Source organism: Nuphar pumila, chromosome 6 (assembly GCF_984573655.1).
Source record: "Nuphar pumila chromosome 6, dmNupPumi1.hap1.1, whole genome shotgun sequence".
Lineage (NCBI taxonomy): Eukaryota > Viridiplantae > Streptophyta > Magnoliopsida > Nymphaeales > Nymphaeaceae > Nuphar > Nuphar pumila.
The window spans coordinates 27,307,882-27,335,319 of NC_143254.1; the positions used below are offsets into that span (position 1 = coordinate 27,307,882).

The 27,438-nt window shown below is 35.6% G+C and overlaps 1 protein-coding gene across 3 annotated transcripts in view; it reads left to right on the forward strand.

Annotated features, from left to right (window-relative positions):
* LOC149834462 (uncharacterized) overlaps positions 1–27,438 on the forward strand; it is a 62,577-nt gene that overhangs the window by 7,350 nt on the left and 27,789 nt on the right. For all 3 annotated transcript variants that reach the window (XM_090011429.1, XM_090011427.1, XM_090011428.1), the window contains exons 3-6: positions 17,279–17,453; positions 25,923–26,006; positions 26,101–26,342; positions 26,444–26,681. In XM_090011429.1, coding sequence (XP_089867555.1) covers positions 17,279–17,453; positions 25,923–26,006; positions 26,101–26,342; positions 26,444–26,681 — 739 coding nt within the window. The remainder of the gene's footprint in view (positions 1–17,278; positions 17,454–25,922; positions 26,007–26,100; positions 26,343–26,443; positions 26,682–27,438) is intronic.

Here is a 27,438-nt window from a genome sequence, read left to right on the forward strand (position 1 = left end):
AGTAGAAAAGAACTAAATTACGTACCAAAAGTATATCCTACAATGTATATGACAATGAAGTAATGGATCTTAATAATTTTCTGCTTCATCATCAAATGCATCATAAGAAGGAAAACTAAGCTCAGATAAATCCATGTTTGTAATGTTGAAATCATGCTCTCGCTCTAAGTCACACTCTTCTGGGTTTACATCTCAAAATTTGGATGTTCCTTGTCTGCTTTACAAACCCAATTTTCATGTTGTGGATTTGAGAATATGTGCTCCAATTTTTTTCATAAGATGAACTAGCAGGCTGGGATAACAAATCTTAATGCAAGACGTTGAAGAAGAGGTGTTTCTGATCCAAATGTTGACCACCATATGGTAGGATCTATATTATCCTTCTCTTTCGCGAGTAATGCTTGTCCATATAATCTCGAAGATGCTAATTTTTCAAACTCTTGTGTGACTTGATTTAGATTATGTCTTGATGGAAAAAGTCTTGTCATATTTCTATGTCTTGATAGCTTTGGGTCTAAATTTGGAGGGACACGACCAATACCACTTTCCTGCTACTTTTTTGCATAATATTTTGGATTAAGAAAATGTGTCATGCAATCATCCCATCTTCTGACTAAAATTGAATGAATATGGTTAAAAAATTCTGAATCATCAAATGCAAGATTTTTTTTTTTCATGCTTGAAAACTACAATTTTTATTTTTTCAATCATATTATCTCACATTTCATAAACTTTGTGAAGCATGAGCTCATCTTTATCAACTTCTCTCAACATTTTCCAAATAGGTTGCGTAAATTGAAGGAAGTATACCACTATGTCCCAAAACTCATCAGCACGATAGAATGTTCAATTCCCATCAGTCACCGTGCTAACTAAAACATTCTTCACTTCCTTAATCCTCTTCACCATCATAATGATGGACGCAAAACGTGTTTCAACGACCTTTAACAATTTCAAGTCAGAATGCTTATTAAATATAGCATTAGCATGATGGTGGTCAACAACAAAATTCGTAATGCTTTTGACATTTCTTTCTAATTCTTCAATCCATGAACATAAAGCATATGCTGGTGAATTTTCTTTTTCTTTGGGGTTACAGATGCTCTTGAGGGCCAGATTCAAGCCCTGTGCTACACAGGGAGTTCAAAAAATATGAGGGTACTCACTCTCCAAACTCAATGCTGCACTTTTACAAACTGGAGCGTTGTCTGTGATGATTTGTACTACTTTTTAATCACTCACTTATTTTATGACTTCTATAAACAACCCCTTCAAATACTCCGCATTTTTATATTCCCCAGATGCATCAACTGCTTTCAAGAATACTGGGCCACTAAGCGAAGAAGCAATGAAATTGATTAGTGGACGCCTTTGAATATCTCTCCACCCATCAGAAACAATAGAAACTCCATTTTGCTCCCATAAATATTTTTTAATCTCTAGCAACCTCTCCACATATGCCCTCTCTTCTGCAAGAAGTGTGGTTCGTAGTTTTTTTGAGCTTGGAGGTACATAGCCACTCAAATTACAATTTGCTAAAGAAGTGACTAAATCCTTCCAATAAGGATTTCTAGCTGCATTAAATGAGAGTGAGCTAGAATAAAAATACCTCTCTACTTTTTTATCCATCTCCTTCATTCCATATGGATTGAATGATGCTTCTATCGTTCCTGTTCCTCTACCTTTTACATTCACTTTTCTTTTCTTTTTAGCATTTTCTTGGTGGCTTCCAAATTGCACAAGAATCACTCATTGTCTTTCTATTCTCATATTCTTCTTATATTTTTTTGTATTGTCTTCGCATTGCCTCATCAACTTTTCTGCATCCTGAAATGTCATATCCTGATATCTTTAACAAATGAGCCTTAACTCTTGTGTAAGACCCAACAAAATCTCTTTCATAGAGCTTGCATCGAAATCTCTTGTTTTCACCACTTTCTCCAGTTTTTGCAAGCTTATCTACATGTACCCATAGTGACCCTGCATCATCACTTCCACTACAACTATCAACAACACTAGCAGCAGAACTCACATGTGGGGATGACGATGACGCAAGTCCTTTTCCTTTATCCATCATTTTTGTTCTAAAAACACAAAAAAAGTTATAACTTATATTAAAATCAATCAATTATGCACACAATCAAGATTTATAATATTGAGTGCAAAGTAGGAATCGGTATACGACAACTGAAAACAAAGATATGTGAGAAATAGAAAAGAGTAAAAAACCACATTGAGTGCAAACTTCAAAGCAATAAAAGTCAGTTTTAACAGGCATTACCAAGACTAATATCAAAAAATGTGAATCAGTTGGACAAATTCACGTTTATTCTGAATTTTCAATGCACATTCAAGACTGCAAGTCTGCAACAATAATATAAAAACATAGAATGAAACATGCACTATTGCAGTATCTTCTAAGCATATTCACAATAAACAAACTTTCGATATTGCATTCAGACGACAGAGAATGGACGAACAAAATTTTAGATATGTGTCAACAGGATTGAAAGAACAATAATCAGATTTGCAAAAAAACTATTTTTTAAAAATCAAACCATTCACTAGGAATGACATAGGATCACTCTCAAACATTAGAGGATGTCAAAACTGAACTCCACAGAGAATCAATTTGACGCCAAGTACTAGGGAAACAATAACATTGACAGGAATCTAATAAAAAAGTATTTTATTTCAAGGAAAACGTCTAAACAGATTGTGTATACACAATTTTTTTTCTACTTAACGATCAATGTTAACAACCCGATAGCCAACAACCAGTGTTGTGAAAACGTTCAGGCGTAGCGAGGCGCTCCACCAAAATCTGAGGCTACGCGTAAAGCGTAAGCCTCAATTTTTTTTTGAAAACTTAAAAAAAAACTATAAAAAAGATCTAAAATTACAAATAAATAAAAAATGCTATATTGATGAAGCAACAACCAACAAGAAATAAAAAATCTCAAATAAATATTGAAAAAATATGAGATTAACATGTAGAAGCAACATTAATGCAACAACTTGATCTACGTAAGTATCTAAAAAGTAAAATATGAGCATTCATTCGATAAAAAAATAACATTAACAACGAAATGCATATTAGCATTAACAACCAACATGTCATAATTAGAAAATGCATGTAAGCATTAGCAATCAAATGTTAATATATTTGTCCAAAACTCATCAAAATGAGAGTGTTAGCATTCACAAGTACAAATGAAAGACCCCAAAAACATTAAATGCCCATAGCCCTATGATATGAATTAAGGTCTAGGCTCTTCTTGTGTCTCATCATCATCAGTATCTAAGTCTTCAATGTCATCATCTGAGGAATACATATAAATAGGTTCTCCTTCATCCTCATTCTTTGACTCTTCATCATCTGCACTTTCTTCTTCTACATCCTCAGCCACTTCTTTTGCTTTTCTTTTTTCTTCAATAAAAAATCATGTATTAAATACTTATTTTATCTAATTAAAAAAATACATTTGTATTCATAGCAAGGTAAAAATGAATATAGCTTTACCTTGATCTCTTGGAGACCTGTTTTGCCTAGAACCACTTTGTGAATCATGAGGTGAACTAATTTTTTCTATAGGCACATGCTCAATGGCATTTATGTTGAAGTTCGGATCCAACCATGAATCCTCCAACCAATTGAGATCACTAGGCAACACTGGATCTTCCTTCTCCACAATCCACTCATCGTCTGAGTCTATATGATGTAGACATATAGGGTCTTTGGTAGCCCTTCTCCTCGTATTTCTCTCTCTTAATTTCATATTATACATTACAAAAACTAATGCATTCATCTTCTCTTGTTCAAGTCTGATCCTTTGTTTTGTATGCATCTATAATTTCAAATAATTGATAATCAATTATAAGATAATTACACTTATAAAAATGTATTTCAAAAATAAAATACAAAGTCACAAACCAATGAGAAAGTACTCCAATTCCTCTCACAGCCCGATGCACTGCACGTCAAACTTAGGTTTCGAATTGCAAAATTCATCAATTCGGGATTTTCGTGCCCAAATGAACTCCACCAATTAGCTGCATTCAAATAAAACAATAAAAAATTGATAAAAACATTAAGGATGTCACAATTAACAAAAATATAAAAAAAATATTAACAAATAACAACATAATTGCAAACTTACTGGGACTTTTTAATTTTCTTGTTGTAACGGCTGCCTCTCTACCAAACAACCCCTTTGTCTTTTTAAATGCATCGATTTGTGTTGTAATTTTTAACCGAACATTTGCATCAGAAACCAATTTTTCAATACAATCATAAAAGTCACTCATAACTTATCCATCCGGGTTGAAGTTGTCAACATAATGAAAATGAGGATTTAAATAATAGGCACTTGCATGCAAAGGCTTATGAAGTTGTTAGTCCTATCGTCTATCAATGATATCCCAAATAAGTTTATATTTTTTTTCAACTTTGTCAAGGTTTGAAGCAATTTTCTCCTTTGCTCTATCCATTGCCTCGTACAAAATTCTCATAGTAGGCTCATCTGCATCCACTAATCGCAGCACTTTCACGAGAGGTAGTGTAACTTTAATTGCATATGATATTGCAGCCCAAAACTTATGATAATTAAGAACAATATGAAAAATGTTCTTAACATAAGATTTTTTATAGTAATTAGATGATCTTAAATTTGAAGACAAGAACATCGACTTCAACTCTTTCTTATAACATCCAATACTATGAAGCGTGAGATATGTTGTGGCAAAACGAGTGACGACTGAAATAGAAGTTCTTTATTCTTTGTGAACTTTCTCATCAAATTTAATACCCATGCATGACTATAGATATATCTTGTATTTTTTTTTGCCTTTTTCATTGTATCTTTAAAAATTGATCTTTCTAATATCTTCTAATATCAGATCCAAGCAATGCGCCACACATGGTGTTCAAAAACATGTTTTATCTGCTGTTAACAGATTTTCAGCTGCCACATAATTTGGTGCATTATCTATAATGAATTGCACCACGTTACTTTCACCAACTTCTTCAAATAACTTACACAAATTTGCACTAGTTTTTTTCATGTCGCTGATGTCAATGAACTTCAAAAATAATGTCCCAAATGAGCTGTTCACAAAAAAATTAATTAAGTTTCTTTCTTTTCCATCTGTCCAATCATCTGCCATAATGTTGCAACCAACTTTTGACCATTCCTTTTTAAATTCTTTTAAAATTTCATGAGTACAATCTACCTCGTCCTTTAAAATCCATGTTCTGATCTCGTGGTAAGAAGACGGTTTGAATTCTCGCTCATAATTTGCAATAGCTTCTACCATTGCACCAAAATATGTAATGTTGCAAAGATTAAATGATAATGCATTTGAATAAAAAAATCCACCAATGGCACAACATACATTTTTTCTCTCATCTCTTTTGAAAGCAGTGTTTATTGTGGTTTGTCATGATTCTTTATTCACAAAGAGGTTCATGAGACCACCTGGGCTTGTTTTTGCATCACTACATGATTCACTGGTTTTTTTGTTCACATTATCGCCTATTTATGATCCAAAATAAACACTTTTTCCGATTTCAAACTTATTTTGTTTTTCCTCTTGTTTCTTTTGCTTCTGATCCCTTAGATGTTTATGAAAAAACCTTTTCACATCAGGTGAAACCGCTTCGCACATGCTTACACAATGTTTCGTGCCAGCTAAGTGATGTTTCAACCTATAGATGCCTCCTGTAGTCTTTTTATGACAGTAATTGCAAATTACATGTCTTACGAGTTTGAGATCTTTTGTGAGATTTTGAACTTTAGTTCCATGATTCCATCCTACGTCTCTATGCATATAAAAAAAATATTAACACAAAAATTTATATTACAAATACCATTCTTTGATAATAGACACATTCAAAATCCAAATAAAAGAACATTTACGGTTCTATGGAATCATTCTTGTGGAACTAAATCATTCAACAACAAAGGAAAAAGACCCAAATACTCAAATGTGTATCAAAAACTAAAACCACTCTACCAAATATGCAGCAATCACAATTACATCAATTATTTAGATGAAAATAACATGTATACATCTATTGCGAACGGTGCATCTATGAAGAAATCAATATTAAAATCTCTTCATAAACTCATACCAAACTAAAACAAGATCACTTGATAGTTTGGGAAAGATGACTTCCACTAAGGAAAAGATGTAGTTGGCCAACATAATAGCTTTTTGTCATATTTTGTGTTTTTTGGTCCAACCTGGATGGTACAAATCAAAAACTCATTTAACAGTGGCAAAAACACTAAAAAGTCCATGCCTTATTCATTTTCTAATAAACTCTTGATCCATGTTTTGCTTATTTTATTATAACCTCTTTCCTCTGGGAAGAGGCTTTTCCACCTTCCATCCTGATAGCAGGGAGCACTCAAGCATCAGAAAAAATAGCACAAGATTGAAAATCACCAAAAAATGGTTGAAGCATAGACAACATGCTGGAAAATCTCTTGGGCTTTAGAGGCATGACAAAACAAAAAGCAAAAAGATTTTGCAAATTATCCTCAAACCATAACTACCCAGAGAAAATGTGTCATAAAATAGAACATACTGCCTAAATAAACAACCCAGAAGATAAACCACAATGGATACCCCAAGCAAAAAGACCCTACAATCATGGATAACCTCATGAAGATTTGATAAGGCTTGAACGAAGATGAAAACAGAAATAAACTGCATCATGGACAGAAAAAAAAAAGAACTGCATTGATAACAATAGAACTTATAGAACATATGAAAGATAATAGATAAATATATGTGTGTATGCACATGCGCACGGTGTGAAACTACTAACACAAGAAAGAAGAACACCTAAGTTGACGCTATTATGGTTCGTACAGGACATTCACAGTTTGAGACAGATACTCTGAATAGAAAATTTAATTCTATAATGGCACCTCTTGGTGCTCGCGCTGAACTGCCATATATGAATATTCATATGAATTAAATGAGAGAATTGAGAGAATTTTTTAGGGTAACCTTTTTAGCATTTAACGAAGGGTTGGAATGCTATTAGACATACCGAGCTTAATGAAATAGTCTTGTGAACTGAACAGTTGGCAACAACAGTAAGGCTCCATTTAGAAACAGGTAGTCGGATGGGGATTACAAATTTGAGAAACTGGCAGTCGGATGACTGAAAAAATCATTTTTTTCAAGTTTTAAGGCACAACCGGCCATTTTTCAACTACTCACCAACCAAGAATAGCAGTGGCTGGCCGGAAAATAGCCAACCACCCAAAGTAATAAAAAAACAGAACAGTTGCATGAGAGACGAGAGAGACAGAGTGTGAGAGACGAGAGAGAGTACAGGCATGTGAGAGACGAGAGAGAGAGATAGAGTACCTGTTTTCTGGGCTCGACCACGAGAGAGAGCCTGCGTGTGAGCGACGAGAGAGAGAAGTTGCGTGAGAAAAATACGAGAGAGAGAAACTGTAACGCCCCAAATTTTCAAACTTGCAAACCTTTTCAGAAAACAGGCAAGAGACTAGAAATATCTCTTTCCTTCAGAGTTTGTTTATGAAATCAATGAAATACTATTCTTTTGTTAAATTCAGAAAGGCAAGCTGACAACTTTGGGCGCGTTAGCTAAAAGAACCGAAACATACCAACCATGCTACTTGTAAGATACTTGGAAAAGCCACTTCCATTAAAAGAAGTTTCCAAATAGTACAAAATTCGAATATCCCAAGGAAAATCCGTTACAAAACCTCAAACGTCCAGGACGTGAGCTAAGAGCAGGAAAAAGAAAGTCTTGAACCATCTTGCCATCGCGCCATCACCCGTGGTGTACCTAATCATCACATGTACCCATAGAATGTGTTAGTTTCGTGAAAAACTAGTAGGTGTACAATAGTAACTACAGGAAACTGAATTATGTACATTTAATTCAGTAGGTTACGCAGTTTAAAGCAGATATGCAGTTAAACAGGTAAGCAATGCACGAGGGTAAATAGTGCAAACGCGTAAGTAGTACAAGCGAGTAAGTAGTGCAAGCGAATAAGTAGTGCAAGCGAGTAAGTAGTGCAAGCAAGTCTCACGGCCCAACAACCAGTGTGAACAGACTTTATGTTTCGATATTACTGGCCTGCGGGTACACGCAGGCAAAACGTAGAAACAACTGAGACTAGTTCGGGCGTCTGTTATTCTATGTATTTTCAATAACCCGAATAGCTAGTTGAGTCCGCTCCTAAAGGGACGGCTTTAGCCGAGAGAGGATTTCCCAAAGGCTGATAAGCAGTGCCACGGATGCATCCAACTTCTGCAGAAGTGTTGAGCTAACTATTGTAGCCCCTTTCCCGTAACTCCAATGACTGGGGAGGTCGGATCATTGCCCGTGGGGTGGTTGTTAACAACCTGTCCATTGGAGTTTTGTATCACTCTGTCCTCTCTCTTGATAGACAACAAGAAGCGAATGAGTGCATTAGGGGTTGCTTAACTAACGACCCATTCTATGTTGTAGTCTTTAAACCACTCGAGCATCTTGCCTGTGAAGGCGAATGTGAGGCCATTTTATGTGATTACAACATTGTGCATTTAGCATTGTTCGAGGTCGCACGACCGTCTCATCCGATCATCGCAGTACTAGACGTGTAGTGCACGACTACAAGTACTCTAGGATGAAGGAGTATAGCTCCTCAATAGAAGCCTCAACAGGAGTGTTTCATAAAGATGTAATGTTTATCAACTTTACTTTTGACATTCTTTATCTTTTGAAACAGTCAGTACCTTGTGCTAACATTATGCATGCGATTTTTTAGAATCTCATCCGCTATCAGGGTATCTACATGCCTCGCATGACTCGATACCGGCCTCGATAGACGGGGTGCAGGTTTCTCAACATAACTCCTACTAAGAAGTTCGCTCGAACCCCAACTCGTATGCAGGACTGCGTACTCGAAAAGTCAGGATCCTTGCGAGGTATCTCTCTCCCTAGACGAGGATGTAACGCTATCTCCCAACTCAACTCTCGTCGCAAGAGAGAGAGAGTGGTGAATGCCCCTTGCATCCTCCACGAGGATGCCTTTAAGGCATACGCAAAGAGCGAAAACCTGCACGTCATCTGTAATAGCAAGGCAATAACAACACATATGCAAAGGCAAGAGCCAAGGCACAAAGCGCGACAACAAGGTAAAGACGGTAGGCAGAAGTGCAATGCAAAACCTCGGCACAACGCGCAACAGCAAGTAAAAACTGTAAGCAGGAGTGCAACGCAAAACCTCGACGCGATGCGCGACGGCAAGTAAAGACTGCTAGAAGGTAAAGGGCAAGGATCGCGAAACCGCGTCCTTGAGTTAAGTGCATACTCGTATAAATATATATATTTGTATATATATATATATTTTTAATGATCGTTTTTAGTTTAATTGAACTTAATTCAATTATCCAAGTCCTCTGTGCAATTTTCCCCTACCTTGGAGAGTTGCGAGCTTGCTGGCATCTGCGGGTGTACACGATTGATGGCTCGGGTCGCAGAGCACGAGCGAGATCCGTCGTAGCTGCAAATATGCGATATTAACATGCAACTAAGACAAAAGCAAAAATAAGGAGAAGGCTCAACTTCTCCAATACATAGGGCTGGGGCAGGGCCGAACGTCTCTTGCCGCCAAAAGAACAGGTGCAGGGGCCATCGGCTCCTGCTGGAAAAGTATAAAGGGCAGGGGCAGATGGCCCCTGCTAGGAAAGGTACAAAGGGCAGGGGGCCATCGGCCCCTGCTGGCAGGCAAAAAGGGCAGCCCCTGCTGGAACAACAAAAAGGGCAGGGGCCGATGGCCCCTGCTGGAACAGTAAAAGGGGCAGGGGCCTTCGGCCCTTGCTGGAATAGCAAAAGAAAAAGGGCAGAGGCCTTTGGCCCCTGCTGGAATAATAAAAAGGGCAGGGGCCGATGGCCCCTACCAGGAAAATGAGCAGAGAGAGAGAGAGAGAGAGAGAGAGAGAGAGAGAGAGAGACGCAGGGGCCAATAACCCCCCTGCGACGTTTGGGAGAGGAGGCAGGGGCCAAAGGCCCCTATCGATTTGCTTATCAGGGAAACGAGATAGGGACCAAAGGCCCCTGTCGGTTTCTTAGAGGAACAGGAGCCAGGGAGGGGTCTCGACCCTCCCTGGTAGAGACAAAAGGGCAGGCAAGGGCCCCAAAACCCCCTGTCGGAACCCTCCTCACAGGCGGCAGGGGTTTTACCCCTGCCGACCTGTCGGCAACAGGTGGGGCTAAAACCCCTGTCGCACGGCCCTTCTCCGTCGTAAACAACCGACGGGAAGGGGCTTTTGCCCGCGTCTGTCGATGACAGGGAGAAGAAGAGAAAAGAGGGAGAAAAAGCGGCGAAGGGGAAAAGAAAAGGGGGAGGAGGAGCGTACTTGGGGAGGCTGTCGGAGAGAAGCTCGCCGGAGACGGGAGGTCGCCGACGTCGGTGGCAGCGGGTTGTCGGGGGTCGCCGGCGTCGGTGACAGTGGACGAACGAGAGGGTAAGGGAGAGAGACGAGAGAGCAGAGGGGGGTTTCGTAACCCTCCTCCCTCGCTGTCTTTAATGACAGCGAGAGGCGGTGGTCCGGGTCGGGTCCGGATCCGGCCTGAATCAATACAATTTTTTTTTGAGTTACAGAAATTGAATGAAAAAATAAAAGATTAGGGTCCCCAACTCTAATTAGGGTCGGGAGCTCTTTGTTTATACCCTAACTTTTAGTCAAATTAGGGCTTTGACCCTCATTTGACCAAAAGCAGTAAAGGCGTATATGCCTCATTTTGAGGCATGCCTTGCCTCAAGGCGTGCGCCTCAAGGCGTATGAGGTGCATGCCTCAGGGCTTTTGTGTTTTATTCATGCGCCTCAAGGCATAAAGCCCCTTGCCTTGAGGCGAAGCACACTTTTTGTGCCTTGAGGCGCGTTTTTAATAACACTGCCAACAACAAAATCACATAAAACAGTCATAAAAAAATCAAATCACAACATTAGCAAATGCAGAGTTTAGCCTCTTTCACGTACACGCGATTACATGACATAGCATCATCAATTCATTAAGAAATTTCAGAATGCCCAAAACCCCCAAATAACATTATTGAAAATGAGAGTGAGAAACAGAGAGAGAGAGAGAGAGAGCGACTGAAAGTGAGAGACGTACCTGATAACTGAGGAGCAGCTGGAAGGAGTCGGCGAAGGCGTCGGCTTCTCGAAGAAAACTCGGGAGGATTAGGGCAAAAAAAATTGCCCTAATCCTCCTCCCCTCAGCCCTTTTCATCGGACACTTTTTTTGGTCCAAAAATTGGACACAAATGACACTGGGTGCGTTGACCGCACCTAGGGTTCGGTTGACCGCACCGGGTGCCGCACCTACGTCGCGTCGACGTGGGTGCGGCACCCGGTTGGCCGAATCCCTGTGACTTAGCATAAAACCAATCTCATGTATGCAATGCTACAATTACTATAGTCATATTTCTAAAAGCATGACAGATTTGCAACATAGTAATTCACATAATTGAGTTTATGCATGCCTCAATTAATACAGGAAATAAAACATAATATGCATAACCAAATCATTGGATAAAGAATCAAACATCCAAAAGATTTCCTGCATGTATTGACTGCAGCACTTTACATGCATATATATATAAGTAACTATTTATTGATTTTGTCTGTTTAACAGAATCCGATCATGCACAGAAACAAGTTATAGTCGATATCCCAATGAGTAGGGATGCCGACAAAACTGATATATAACTGAATGTGAATCTGTTCACTTGGAACTGATAAACAAAATTGCACCAGATTAATATTTGGAGTCAGTACAGCATAGGGCTCTGCATCCGCTGCGACACATTTTATATATATATATATATATATATGGCTCGATCTCCAAAGCCGGATACAGACCAGTCTCTGATATCTCATTTTGTTTTGCAGTAAAAGTTTTAGTGCAGAACTATTCATATTTCAGACCCCCTTTTTTTTAATCTGGGAAACAAACTTTCGAAATAATTAAGCAGCTTCAATCTCAGACTGTTTACAAATTCATTTTGTATGAACTCAAAACTGTTAAAGCAAGCATCAATGGGCTACCAAGTTAAGAACTGAAGATTTGTGCACAACCATAACAAAAACATGATAAAATCTTATAAACCCTGTGCAACACCAATCTCGAAAACACGCAGATCCACTGTTACGCCAATAAATTTGATTAACACAGAGTTTTAAAAATCTCAGCAAGAACCTCCAATGGGATTTAGATCTCATTTTTTTTTACCAGTCCAGCCCCAATGAGAGTTGAGTTTGGACAGATCTGGTGTTTGATTCATACCTAACAGGGAATCGGTCCAGACCGAGGGTTCATTCCAAGAAACCGAACACCCATCATGCTGTCGATGATATCAGCGTGTAAGTACACAGAACCTTCAACAATGATTAACGATGGCTTTTTAAAAGAAAAGAAATCTGGCTTAAGTCTCCAGAAAAGATTTAACTACTCTATCAAAGACTGATGGAACTTGAACCATGGGGCTTCTAAAAAAAGAAACCATCCCAATCTGGAAACAGACTGCAACAACAAATATATACATATTCTTATAGATTAAATCGATGTATGAACACTCAAAAACCGATGCAACATCAATAAAATTCAATACATAAACAACGATAAACCTGAACATGTCCTAAACCCGATCCAGGTGTAAACAAATCAGAATTTAATCAACCTATAATAAATCTGTTCTTGCTATTAAAATATCCCATAACTCGATTATCAGGGTAGTTAAAAAAAACTGTTGAGTTGGACAGCCAAGAACAATAAAAAAGAAATCTGTGTATGGAGCACATATTTGATTTCTTCCTTTTCAAACCTATGCTTGATTCGGCCTAAACTAAACCTCTTTCTATCAGATTAAGAGAAAATCCCGTACATTGCTTTCAGATCTGCAAAAACTTAGAGGAAGGAGATGTTGAAGGTGTTTTTTTCTCTCTCTCTCTCTCTGTCTCTCTCTAATATTAATTTTTTTCAGCTTAATGACTTTGAGAGAGGTTTAACCTCTCTCTATTTATAATGAGAGATGTTTCCACATTAGGGGGTGACGCCCCTTTCTAGAGGAATTGCTTGGGGTAGAGTTCTACCCAAGGTAGAACTCTGCCCTATCATGTCCTCTTTAATTATAAATATATATATATATTTCACTTATATATGTTTCTTAAAGTTTAAATTCATTTTTGTGTTTTAAATAAGTTATGGATGGATTATGGGTCCGGGTTGAACCCATGATCCAAATCCATATCCATTTGGATTTCAGCCCATACATGGCACTAGTCAATATGGATCCTAGACTAGGTCTAGATCTATATTGACGTCAACCCAAATGTAAATAAAGCGGGTCAACCCCGATCCAAACCGAAAAAGACCCAAAATAGTGACCGGTCAAATTTGAAAAACGCATTTTCTGAACCAACCCCTATCCAAATTCGACAAAACAGATCTCCTACGAGATCTACGATTCAAAACGGATCTAACTACTGTCCTAGATCCATTTTACTCTTGAATTTCGCCTGAATTTAACCTGAATTCTGCTCGAATTTAAAAGTTAAAAATAATAAAATTCACAAGTGTTACATATCATATTAGATATCTTCAATGGGCCCTGGACCAGGTCCAAACCCCTATTGACGTCAGCCATTTTTAATAATTTTCCCACAATTTTGACATTTTAAATAGAATTATTTAATAAAAATTATATTTTTGAGCTTAAAAATATAGGAAAAATTACAAAATGTTACATGGCTGGGGATGTATATTTGGAGAGAGAGAGAGAGAGAGAGAGAGAGAGAGAGAGAGAGAGAGAGAGAGAGAGAGAGAGAGAGAGAGAGATTATATGTGGAAGCACTTACAAGCACTCAACACCAGCACCCTAGATATACCAGCATTGACACAGGTATGCTGCACATTTTGATGTACCCATGTTACATTGCCCACAATGCTCTTTTCGGTAACATCTTATAGTCTTTGTATGCCTGATGGCAGTGGTTTCCTTTGCTTCCATTGCCACCATATATACCTGATGCTCAATGCCAAATGCTTTGTAAGCAACCGATCTATCAGTGGAATGACTCAGTGAGTAGTGTTTCTAACTTGAATGATTATTATACCCCTCTATGTTAAATGGCTTTCCTTAACATAAATTATAAAGAATATGGACAAGCATGTTATCCAGTCTAATCCTAGGATGAAACTCTAGATTATAAGCTAAAACAATGAAAGTATGGCTATATTATCTATTTCCTTGCCTTATTCTCAAAAAAATCGTGAGAGATGGATCAGAACTCTTGATGAAAGGGGTGATTCGCTGTTCTCATGTGAGATAATTTGAAGATTTGAGCTTCTTAGGGACAAATTAAAGAAAATAAGAGTTCAAAGGGACAGGGACATCAGCCATAGCCAAGCAAAAGGTCTTGATGGGAATAAGGGTAGTTTTGGACCTGCAAAAAGTTAAGACAAAAAGATGTGGACTTAAGAAGCAGATTAAAACTTCAACGATTTAGTTTTTAGACCCACACACTTCAGAATAATATTATGATCTTCACTTGGAACCTTTCTTTTTCATAAACCTAGTCAAATAAGGCTGGTATTGGCCTATTGAACAGGTCAATCTGTTGAATGTGACCCCTGATTACTGATAAGCTGATCTAGGTTGCTGATTGTTGACATTACTGATCTGCCATCAGAGTCTAGACTGTGAAATGAGATGGTTTTGCATTTCTGCTTGTATATCCATGGTTGTTTGCTTTAACCAAAAAATGTACCAAGAAGACTTACAATGACATTGCAAGCAAAAACTGGATAAGAAGAACAAAGGTTTGAACAGAGAGACTAGAATCAAGAGGACCAAGGGGGAAGAAGGCCAAGAGAAGTTGGGTGGGATGAACTGAAGCATATAGGAAAAACTGATGTGCTCCATTATCTTTCTTTGTCTTGAAACCCGTACCTTGTAATAATGGTAAGGGTGTGCCCCAATGTGGAATGAGCCAGCTGTCCAGGATTCACACACTGTGGGATGTCCTATCTTATTAAGACATTCTCGCATTTATGGGACAATGTACAATGATTTGAATTTTGAACACCCTTGTACATAAACTGGAGCTACATCATAGTAACATATAGTAAATTACAGAACTGCCACTTGAATATTTTCTAACTTGAATGACATAAACACTCTAGATAATTTCTATAAACAAATGTCCTGATTCTACTAATAGACAACAATGCTATTACTTGAACTATGGTAGTAAACACCTAGGCTAGTTTAAGTAGGACTCTGGGTAACTAATGTTCCCATGTTAGTGGAAACCTATTACTTATAAAAGGAAAATAAACAAAAAGCCTTGCTTCTGGAATTCTTCAATAAGGTAACTCTTAAAATAATGCTAGCATGCAAGAAACCCGTTTGACATGATTATATTGGTTTTGATCGATTAACATGGCATGATCTCAAAGTTGGAAACTTGGAATGGTTGACCCCAAGGAGGATTGAAGCGTGAGGTTTTTTCTTTTGCTTATTTAAAGTAACCATTTTGGCATATTGTTGAGCACATATGAGACATTGTTTGTGCAATTTATTTTATTACTTATGAAGGGATTCGCACATTAGGCTTACTTGTAGCTTTTGCTTAAATCCACACATAGAAAAGCATGACCATCCAGCACCTTACCTCACATTACAGAGAGGCTTACTTAAAGCTTTTGCTTAAATCTACACATCATGATCATAGGGAATTTACCTATGAGATCTAGTAAAAAAACATTTTGATATCTAGCACAGTTGTCTAATGGATCTAATAACAAGTGAAGTTAGTGTTTACTTATCTCATTTGGATTTTGGAATGTATATAAAGTTACATTCTGGTGTTATTTGCAACCTTTTGAAACTTGTTTAGCAAATTCGAAACATCTAGAAAGGAAACAAATGATGATTATCTCATATTTTGTTTTAAACCTTTGCAACCCCTAGGCACAAAAAACGAACATTAATGAAACCTTAAGCAAACCTACTTGAAATGTTGAACCATGCCAATATAAATTCAAGTCAACTAACAACCACAATCTGCCAGAGTTAGACGAGTTTTCCATAGAATGATGTGCAACAAACACACCAGTGCCATTAGAGAATGTAAGTCGACTCTACAATCACTTTGCCAAGCCAGCTATGATCGAAATTCACGACTTGACATTTCGTAATTTCGTCCTAAGTCTCCAACTGGTAGTCTACTTGACCGAGTTATAACCATGATGCATCCAACCTTCAACAAGTCTCACTTTACAAGCCAGGATCAATCCTGCAAAAACACTATGCACCCACCAAATACCAAGCTAAACACGTAACACAATTATCTTTATGTCATAATTAATTCATTCCAATGTTTAGATCTCCCTATTTGTATATAAGTTTAGTAGATATGCCGTTCTTAAAGAGTGTGACATATTCAAATGCATAATATCTCAATGTCATATGGCGCAGTTGGTCTAAGTTGTTGAATCACCTCAATAACAGGGACAATTTTCAGGAGTTTACTGCAACAGCTACCAACAACCACAGGATTCCTCGCTTCAACTCAAGGGTCTACCAGAACAACATCCAATAGGTACTAGAACAGGAAAAGACAAAAGCCATAACAAACTATTATAGTAGCTCAGGACACGATTAGGACATTCATGGCTAACTCATCACAGATCCTCTGATAAAGCTCTGACATAGTAGGATTTCAGAAGTAGGGTCTGTAACACATTGGCCTCCTGGACCTGGGAAACTTCCTGCATCAAGATATGTAGCCTAACAGCTCAGCAACAGAGAAGATAAAAGACAAACAACACACACACACACATGCACGTACTGAAGTACATACATGCATATGTATATAGACAGAGACATGTGTGTAAGCACATGCACGAACTGATCCAAGAGTTGATTTCTATAAAACCAAGCATGTAGAATACATCTGTATGGTCAGATTTAAGGAAAACATGGAAAAAGCCCAGTTAGCTGGCGGTCAGCAGCTACCATCTTCTCTCTCTCTATATATATATATATACATATATACTTTCTGGAGTTTAAAAGTGATGGAGTGCTTCCTTTTTTCATGGCCATTGCATGTTTTGAAGCTTTGGATTATTATGTGCACACAATTGAGCATGCAAAACAGCTTCCTTTTAGAATATTTGTATAATGAAGGATTTACTCTGTTAAATTATATTTCTGATTGTCTTACCTTTCAGGCGTTGGATCTTGGAGCGGAAGCTCGCTGATGCAGAAGTATCTGAAGAAGATCAGTACAACCTTCTTAAATATTTGGAAAAAAAGGAGACGGAGTATATGCGCCTTCAGAGGCACAGAATGGGTGTTGATGACTTTGATCTGCTTACAATCATAGGGAGAGGTGCATTTGGGGAGGTATTGATCCCCCTTCTTTGTGCTCAATAGCAAAGTTTTAGAAAGCACATATTGAAGTCAAGGTTTAATCATATGTGGAGGGGCTTTATTCTCTTGCTGCTGTTTGAGGCATACACCCCAAATATTTCTTTGCTCTAATAATAAAAGGGCAATTAACAGTTTGAAAAATGAAAAAGACTTGGTCAATAACTAAGTGAAATATTTGATATGAACTTCTTTTCATCCCACATTGTTATGATTATTATTTTCATTTTTGTTATAAAAAATGAGTGATATTAGCATTACTTTTTTATTATAGTGCAATAATTTCATAGTGTTTCCATGTTGAATGCTGTAATTTCCTCCTCTACAACATTTTTAAGATAAGAAACAAATTTTTCTAGACGAGCACAAGAAATAGAGGAGAGTTTTTCTTCTCAAATATAATTATTTTCAATTGAATTTCATTTGGATTAATAATTTTATTATCAATGCACTTTTTGCCTTCCTGCAAGAAAAAAAGAAGTTATCTTTGCTTTTCACTCTCTTCCTTAACTTTATGAAGTTGAATGACTAAATCCTATTTTGCTAACTCATGCCATTTAAAAAATGGGAGAAATCCATTTAGTTTTGTAATAAGTAGATTGTAGAAATAAAACATATTTCTTATTTTCTGTCTTAATGGCCAAATCTTTCTCTCACAAAATTAGGAGAGAATCCTTGTTCTTCTGTGTCAGCACCTTTTTAGACAAAGTCATACTTTATAGTTACTTTTTCCCAGTATATTCTATGATAGCATCAATGGATGCTGTAAAATTTGTTCAATACTGAGATTAACTATTGATATTTGATTTGGTAAAGTAGATTCACTGATATGTTTTCTTTAGGTGCTACATATTAATATTTTGTTGATTGATCTTCTGCATCTCATAGGTTTATCATCTTCAACCATCTCACTGTGTATGGTTTCATCATTTTCCTTATGTTGCTACTTTTTCTTATTGTCCATGTTTTGTTTCACAATAATTTTTTTCGGTTCTCTTTGCTTATTTTATTTGGAGTGTCATTTCTATAATGTCCTTTTCTGATAAAATATAAAAAAGAATTCCACTTGTGCCTACATTTGTTCTCATGTTAGAGTTTTATTACTTTTTAATTAACTAGGTTAATTTAGCTGAAAGCACATGCTGCCCGGTTACTTGATTTGTCCACAGTCCTGCCCAACATTGGCTTGGAGATTTTCTCTTTGTCTGTTGACCATTTGGTCTACTCCATTAATCTTATCTCCTGACACAATGTTTTTTTGCAAAATCTAATGATTACTTTAGGGCTGACCAGCATACTTTCGAGGAAAATGGCAGCCTGTTCTTTTGGATTTGTTGGTTTCCCACTTGAAAGAGTTTGAACTATATATATATATATATATATATATATATATATATATATATATATATATATATATATATATATATATATATATATATAGTACAAGAAAGAGAGAGAGCTGCGCCTGCCAAGAGCCAACAGAATCACATTACATCTATGTATAAACTGTCATTATACAAATATTTTTCTACTTACAAGAATCATTGAATAATAATGTTACACAACCGATTCATGCCATAATTAATTTTTTTTACAAATGATGATGGACTACAGGCATCCCTAAGTACTGCAGTTCTAGTAATCATCCTGTAAAAGTTTCAGACATTTAACATGGGTACTTCCGAAAGGGTGATGTATCCATGTTGACACAGTATGACAGGCATGGGCATTGGTGTTAAATATATTTATAATCACTACGACAATCAAATAAGAAGTCCACAAAGAGACAATATAAAAGCCTAAAAAGGCTACACAAGCATGAAAAATAAAATGGAATATTTATTGAAATGAGCCTTGAAAAAGACTTACAAATACAAGGGGGATAACCCCATATTTATACAAAAGAGAAGACCCAAGGAGGGACTCCCATATAGGCGTTGGAGCCCCTTCCAACGGTCATATTTGTGATCGTTGGAGGAACCCAATGTCTATATGGTGGACCCCTCAATGCCTAGAAGACAAAATTACTAAAAAGAAAAATAAAAAGTACTAAAAGAAATACAAAACATATTAAAAAATGAATATGCGAGAAATGGTGAAAAAACTATTTTACCCCTATGGGTGTTACAAATGAATTGTATATATATATATATAGATATATATATGCATATGTATATATATTTTTAACACTCCCCCTCAAACTTGACGGGGAAAGTTATCCTGAAAGTTTGGAATTACAAAACGAATCTTGGGAAGAACTTCAAGTCTTCAAGGGAAATCTCCATCGTTATGGCATTTCAGAAAATTCTTGCAAATATAAGTCTTCAAAATGCTTTTATTGGTGATCATCCTCAAGCACCTTCATTGATTATCTCCATGATGTTTTGAAGGTATCACATCTTAAAGATCCTGCATAGAAAGAACAAACCAAACAAAGACTCCAAGTACACAAGAAAAATATTCTAGCCCAAGAGTTGCAAAATTTTTAACAACAATATATTGTAAAACAAGAATAAAATGATTCGAACAAAATAGTAATAACTTTTCGAATCATTAGATTTTAAGAAGGACAAGAGGAGCATCCCTCAAAGATCATAATCAACTTATTTTTCAAGAAATCATAACACTGATCATCAGAAGTTTTGATTATTTAAATGACATATGATTCATTAAAGAGAGAAACAATTATGCATAAAAATTATCTTAAATGAAATGGTGGTCTTCCAAAAAACATATGAATCTCTCAAAACAGTGTCTATTAGGGACACTTCAAATAAAACCCATAAAAGGGTATAAATGGAAGAATATAAATAAAATAAATAAATCTTTATTTATCACAAAAATGCGTAAGAAGCATTGATCATGCACCATGTGAAAAGTGTCTTCAAAACTAAAGCTATGTGCTCAAAGGCACTAGATTCTCAATAGACCAAAATGCGCACAAAGGCAAGAACACTCTCAAAGGAGTACACATGCACAAAGGCATGAAAAATAAAGAAAATGTTTATTGAATGAGTAAGAGAACTTTTACAAAACAGATTAGAAAGAGCTAATTAAATTCATGGTAATACACATATATGCATCATATAGTTAAAGCATATTCAATACACCTAAAACAATAATGAAGAGACAACTAATTTTATCAATAAAAGATAAGTTAATTAAATTTATGCGTACCACAATGTGGGCATGATAATCAATTAGAAACATAACTCACACATCTTAGAGTGATTTTAGTTATAGAGGTCCAACCAGAGTTACCGGAAGCTTCTTAGGTAGGTGGGAAGCTCGCTTCCCGGAAACTCGCTTCGGAAGCACGATACTCTTCGCTTTTGAGACTTCATGGGAAGCTCGATTCCCCCACGCTTTTTCTATGCTTCTCATACACATGGTCTATGCATACTATATACTTTTCTCATATTTCTTTTCATCTTTTTCATGTATTTTCTCTCATGCTTTCACTAACTTTCCATGTACTTTCTTTAAATTGGTAACCATCATTGTTAGATTTTAACAAAAAAAATAACTCTTTTACAAAAAAATCATGAAATATAAGAATGATCAATTTTATTTTAGTTTTTATTTGTTTCTTGTTTGATTCCATATTGCTTAATTTTTTATTCATATTTTGCTTTTAAATTGAAACTTCGCTTCCCGCTTCGTATAAATTTTAAAATGCCTCGCTTCTCGCTTTCGCTTCCTGTATCGTTTCCCGCTTCCGCTTCCTAGTTTGGCAACCTTGAGTCCAACTATACATATATGTATAAATTATCAATGAAATGCATGAGCTTTTATCGATAAATATTTTTCCATACTAGGAAAAAACAAGTAGGAAAGATTTAAAAAATTTATTATAAAATTAAAAAATCCCACATGATATATGCAAATCAAAACCAATTTGCGGAAGATGATAAATTAAAAAAAAAATTATAAAAATAAAATTTTGCAAATCTCAGCAATAGTTCATCCACCACAAGCAATCACCTCATTAGACTTTCAAAACCCACAAATCAAGTGTATAAGCGACTAGAACAAGAGCATAGATATAATGTCACTAAAAGGCCAAAGACACACATGGCGTGTATAAACACCTCTTGTTTACATATAATGACACTTAAAACTAGTGTATCAACGACTAGAACAAGAGCATAATGCCAACAAAGAGCTAAAAATCATACACAAATGTGTGAATAAACAACTCTTGTCTACATATAATGACACTAAGAATCAAGTGTATCAGCTACTAGCGCAAGAGTACAAAGCCAACAATGGGAAAAATTATCAAATTTGACCATATTTTGAAATGCTTAGATGGATGTGTGGAAATACAATAAAAGATAAGATTCAGAACGAGGAGATACGTAAGAAGGTAGGTGTTGCACCCATTGAAAGTAAGATGTGAGAGAATCGTTTACGGTGGTTTGGGCATATTCGGCGAAGGCCTAATGATGCTCCAGTTAGAAGGTTGGAGAAATGGGAAAATATATTAGTTAAAAGAGGTCGGGGTAGGCCTAGGAAGACTTGGATGGAGATGATAGGAAAGGATATGAATGCTTTGAACCTCACCGAGGACATGGCATTGGATAGAAATGATTGGAGGAAAAGGATTCATGTGGAAGACCCAAAATGAATTTCTTTTTTGGTTCATATCGCTGACCCCAATTGTTTTGGGATGAAGGCGTAGTTGTTGTTGTTGTTGTTGTTGTTGTTGTTGACCATATTTTGAAATACCATGGTTTCAAAAATTAGATATCTATCTCAGATAGACATAATTAAAAGCATCTATAATAAAAACAATGGTCAAAAATAAATGAGTGATTCAATGCACTCGCAATCAAAGATTACATAACTGTTAGTTAGAGTCAAACTACAAGTTGACAATCTAAAATGACATAAAACGATGTGCACACTACTCACCCCAACAAACATCTCTGATTTAACAATAATAAGGCCAAGAAGATTGATGCATCATGTAAAAGTCTGTGATAGACAACACAAATGCCATAAGAAGGTAATAAATACTCACAGAAATCATTTTTCAAATAGGTGAGTTCATAAAAGGAACCAATTAAGAGACAATTTCAAATCGAAAAAACCAATAATGGTAGATGACCATTCTTAGAAAAAAAATGCAATCATATGCATAACAATATGTCTCGTGACAATCTTTTGAATAAACAAGAATCATGCTTAACATAATCAATTCTTTAAAGATGAAGTTATAAATTCATCGATCAAGGAATAAATGCACTAGGGCACGTTACATACAAAAGATCTAATAATTTTTAAAGAGAAGACAAGAACATATTGTCTTAAAAAAGTCTTTTAAAAACAAAAGTCTACTATGAGACAAACAAAAATTCAATATTAAGGAAATAATACGTATGAAGTTCTTAGAAGAACTTTTTACAATCCCAAAATTTAGCATAATTACTATCAATCATGAAAATAATCTAATAACTCATAGTTATATAGAAGCTATGAAATTATACCAAACATTATTCATAATGCAATCTATTTTGTTAGACTATGACACATTTTTAGAGAAAAATGAGTTAACATTATAAAATGCATTCAAAGCATCCAATGCAAGATTTATTTTCTATATAAAAGTTGAATAGAGATGAACATGAATATCTACGATCATTCTCAAGCATAATCAATCGAGAATGTTTTTCAAAGAATTAGTTTTGCATAATGAGGAAAACACCTTAAAGTTAACCATTGTAATAAGATATGCAGAAATACAAATTACAAGAGATAACGCAAGAGGGTTCAATAAAGAACCAAATATCACAAGTACATAAAGTGTAAAATACACAAAGGGTAAATGCCAAAAGGCAAAAGAAGAATATTATTGAGGGGAAAAAGTGAGAGAACCATTGAAATCACATAAAATATGAATATGTCAATATGCAAAAATATCCACGATATTACCAAAGAGTTAATGAAAATATGATGACATAAGATGTACATCATACAAGTTTCTAAAATTTTCATAAACTTCATATAATATACCTAAAAATCATATTTTAACATATGCATAGAACTATCAATAATCATTACGATAAAAAATAAATGCATACAACAAAGGAATTAGCCATATGAAAAGCACAATATTTAAGATTTTTTTTAAAAGAAAATCATCTATTCTTATAAAATATAATTTTTATGATGATATGCAAATTAAAACAAATATTTTATGGAAATATGCTTACGCACGAGATTTAATAATTACTTTAAAAAACCTATTCATTTTTAACATATTTAACAAGAGGCTACTATTTAAAATAGAGATACATATAAGTAAATGAGATACAAAAAGACACAATACATGAGATACAAATAGAGATACATAAATGAGATAAATAATACAAAAGATACTTTAAAAAAATATGAGATACATACCGGGTAAGAACTTTTCTTGAATCCAAGCCACACAACTTTGAATGGCACATTTTTTTGAGACGGCCATCGTGATGACGCAACACACGATCTATTCTCTTAGAGATCTCGCTCTGATACCATGTAAGGAAATAGGCGGAAGTGTAACTCAAGAATGCGCAAGCATTCACAAAGTCCAATAATGGACAAGCACTACGGCAATCAAATAAGAAGTCCACAAAGGGACAATATAAAAGCCTAAAAAGGCTACACAAGCATGCAAAATAAAATGAAATATTTATTGAAATGAGCCTTTAAAAAGGCTTACAAATACAAGGGGGATAACCCCATATTTATACAAGAGAGAGGACCCAAGGAGGGGCTTCCATATGGGCGTTGGAGCCCCTTCCAATGGTCATATTTATGACCGTTGGAGGGGCCTAACGTCTATATCGTGGGCCCCTCAATGCATAGAAGACAAAGTTAATAAAAAAAAAGAATAAGTACAAAAAGAAATACAAAACATATTAAAAAATGAGCATGCGAGAAATGGTGAAAAGACTATTTTACCCCTATCGGGTGTTACAAATGAATTACATATTTTTATATATATAGGCATTTATATATATACATATGTATATATATTTTTAACAATTGGTACTTCATCTGTAAAGGTTAGACCAGTTTCAGATCTGACCGGATCCAGACCCAAGCCATTACCTCTTATGACAGGGTCATGTTCATCCATTTTTATGGTGCATAAAGTGTGTGTTCATGTGTTTGTGTGTAGATATTACATACTGTTTTACAAATTCCCATGCATATGCACTTGTAGCTAAATGACATAGGTTCAGATCCAAGGAGATCAAAGTTCAAACTCAATTACCAATAAAACTAATGAAGAGCTGATGGGGCCATATTGTGAATAGTGAATCAACTTCAATAATGAAAGTTAACAATCCTCAAATTCAAGAAAAGCAACCAAGAAAAAAAGAGTTAGATGCTGGAACCAAATCATGGTTCATTATCACCAGTTAACTGCACAACAAAAAGGGAAATGGTGATTACAAAGTTTTTTTTCCTTTTCCTTTGAGGTTAAGAAGCTAACCAGTACAAAACACAAATAGTAAGGCATAAAAAAGGTAAAACATCAAACAAAATATCAAATATACTGTCTGCTTTCTTTTTCTTTTTCATAAAACAAGGTAGGAGGTCCAGAAGTCTGCAACTATTAAACATCAACAACTCATTTTAGGACCAAACAGATGCATGTAAACTACAACAAGCAAGTCAATAGAGCAGATGCAAGGATGAAAGAGTAGCCACCACAATCAAATGCACAACTTACTGTTTTACACATTTTGTATCCACCTCAGCTGATGACAGCTTAGCTTGTGAGCCTTCCACTTTGTCAGATGATACATTTTGCTCTGTGGAGCAGAATCCCATGTGTCTTGCTTTTCATCAGCTGTGGTTGATGTGCCTGTCTAAGTTGACAATGATTCTGAGGTTACAGATGCAGTGATACTCCTTGTATATATATATATATATATATATATATATATATATATATATATATATATATATATATATATATATATATATATATATATATATATATATATATAGTGCTTAATAAGTTGGTGAATGTTTAGAAGCCTACGGTGGTCACTTTGTGCTGCTCATTTCTGGACATGATATGAAACTTTTGGCATATAGCTAGTTTTTGTTTTATATGTATGGGATGTCTGCTATTCAAATCTGCATGGGCTGGAGATCAACTAATGTTAATATGAAAATTTCAACATATGGTTAGATTTTGTTTTTTATGTATGGGATCTGTGCTATTCAAATTTGCATGTGCTAGAGATGAGTTAATGTTAGTTCAGACCTTACTATGCTTGAGCATGGTGATTTGATTTGTGAGTTCTTGGTTTAGTTGATCTTTTAGTCTATGTTTTATATTGCTCTTAAATTGTTTGTATTATAAGATTGTTTGATACATTCGTATTGAATTTTTCCATATGTGGCCCTTCCATTTAAAGTTGCTTTTATTTCCAGGTAAGAGTTTGTAGAGAAAAGACCACTGGAAATGTTTATGCTATGAAGAAGCTAAAAAAATCTGAGATGCTTCGCAGAGGCCAGGTATGGCTTTCAATGAGTTTTTGAGGGACTTTCATGTTGTCATTTTTTTCAGAAAAGCTGTCTTTATGCTTATATTCTGATACTTGTTGCTTAGGTGGAGCATGTCAAAGCAGAAAGAAACCTTCTTGCTGAGGTTGATAGTCCTTTCATTGTGAAGCTTTATTGTTCCTTTCAAGATGAAGAGTTCTTGTATCTGATCATGGAGTATCTTCCTGGTGGTGACATGATGACATTACTTATGCGCAAAGATATACTGACAGAAGATGAGGCTAGATTTTATGTGGGTGAAACAGTCCTGGCTATTGAGTCAATCCACAAGCATAATTACATACACAGGTTTTTGTTCTGATTCTACCTTTTGCTTTTGCGGTTAATTGTGTTAAACTTGTCAATTTTTCTGAGAACTTCATGGCTAATATGTTGATTCTTCTTCATAGAGATATCAAACCAGACAATCTATTGCTTGATAGATATGGGCATTTAAGGCTTTCAGATTTTGGATTATGTAAACCATTGGATTGTAGCAGCCTACCCAGTCTTAGTGAGAATGATCATGCAGCTGGAAGAAATCTTAAATCATCTGTAGAGAGTGATGGTAACTCAAACAATTCTCCAGCACCTAGACGCACACAACAGGAGCAACTATTACATTGGCAAAGAAACAGGCGCATGCTGGCAAGTTCATGATCTTGTCCTGTTGTGACTTTTTTCATTCCTGCTTTTTCTCATATAATGAAATCAAATATCCATATATGCTAGTAACAAAAGGTTGATGCGTGGACCATTATTCTTGGCACCATTAAGCTGAAAATTTTTACCATGCAAGATGCAACTGATTATATTTTGTTAGATGGTGTTGTGGAAGTGTATTACTTGATAAACCAATTACAGATTGTTAGTTTCATAACCTTGAACTGTTAATGACTAATTACAATTGCAATTGTTTGCTATTGGGATTTTATGTCATCTTCTTGCTATTATAATAATTCTAAAGGGTTGTACCGATAACTACATGTTACAATTAAGTGAATCTATCAAGGTTGTAAGTATCGTATCGTATCGTTACCCGTATTGGTTGGGCCCAAATTAAGACCATATCGTATCGTATCGTAAAATATCATAAATTTTTTCCAAAATATCTAAAAAATCAGAAAAAAATCTAAAAAATTCATCACATGAAACAATGATGAATTGCACAAAATACAACCATAAAATCACATATGAAGCATTTATGTCTCTATGAGCTGCATAAGGCATCATCAAACATCAACTAATATAGAATCATAGATAATATTGCATGCATATCTCACAAGAACAATGCAAAGTATTAAATATCTTGCAATTAAAAACATACCACAAGACTCATACTTTCATGTTACATAAAAAAATATTATGACAATAGTTGCGCTCGATTTTCAATCGGTTTTCACTC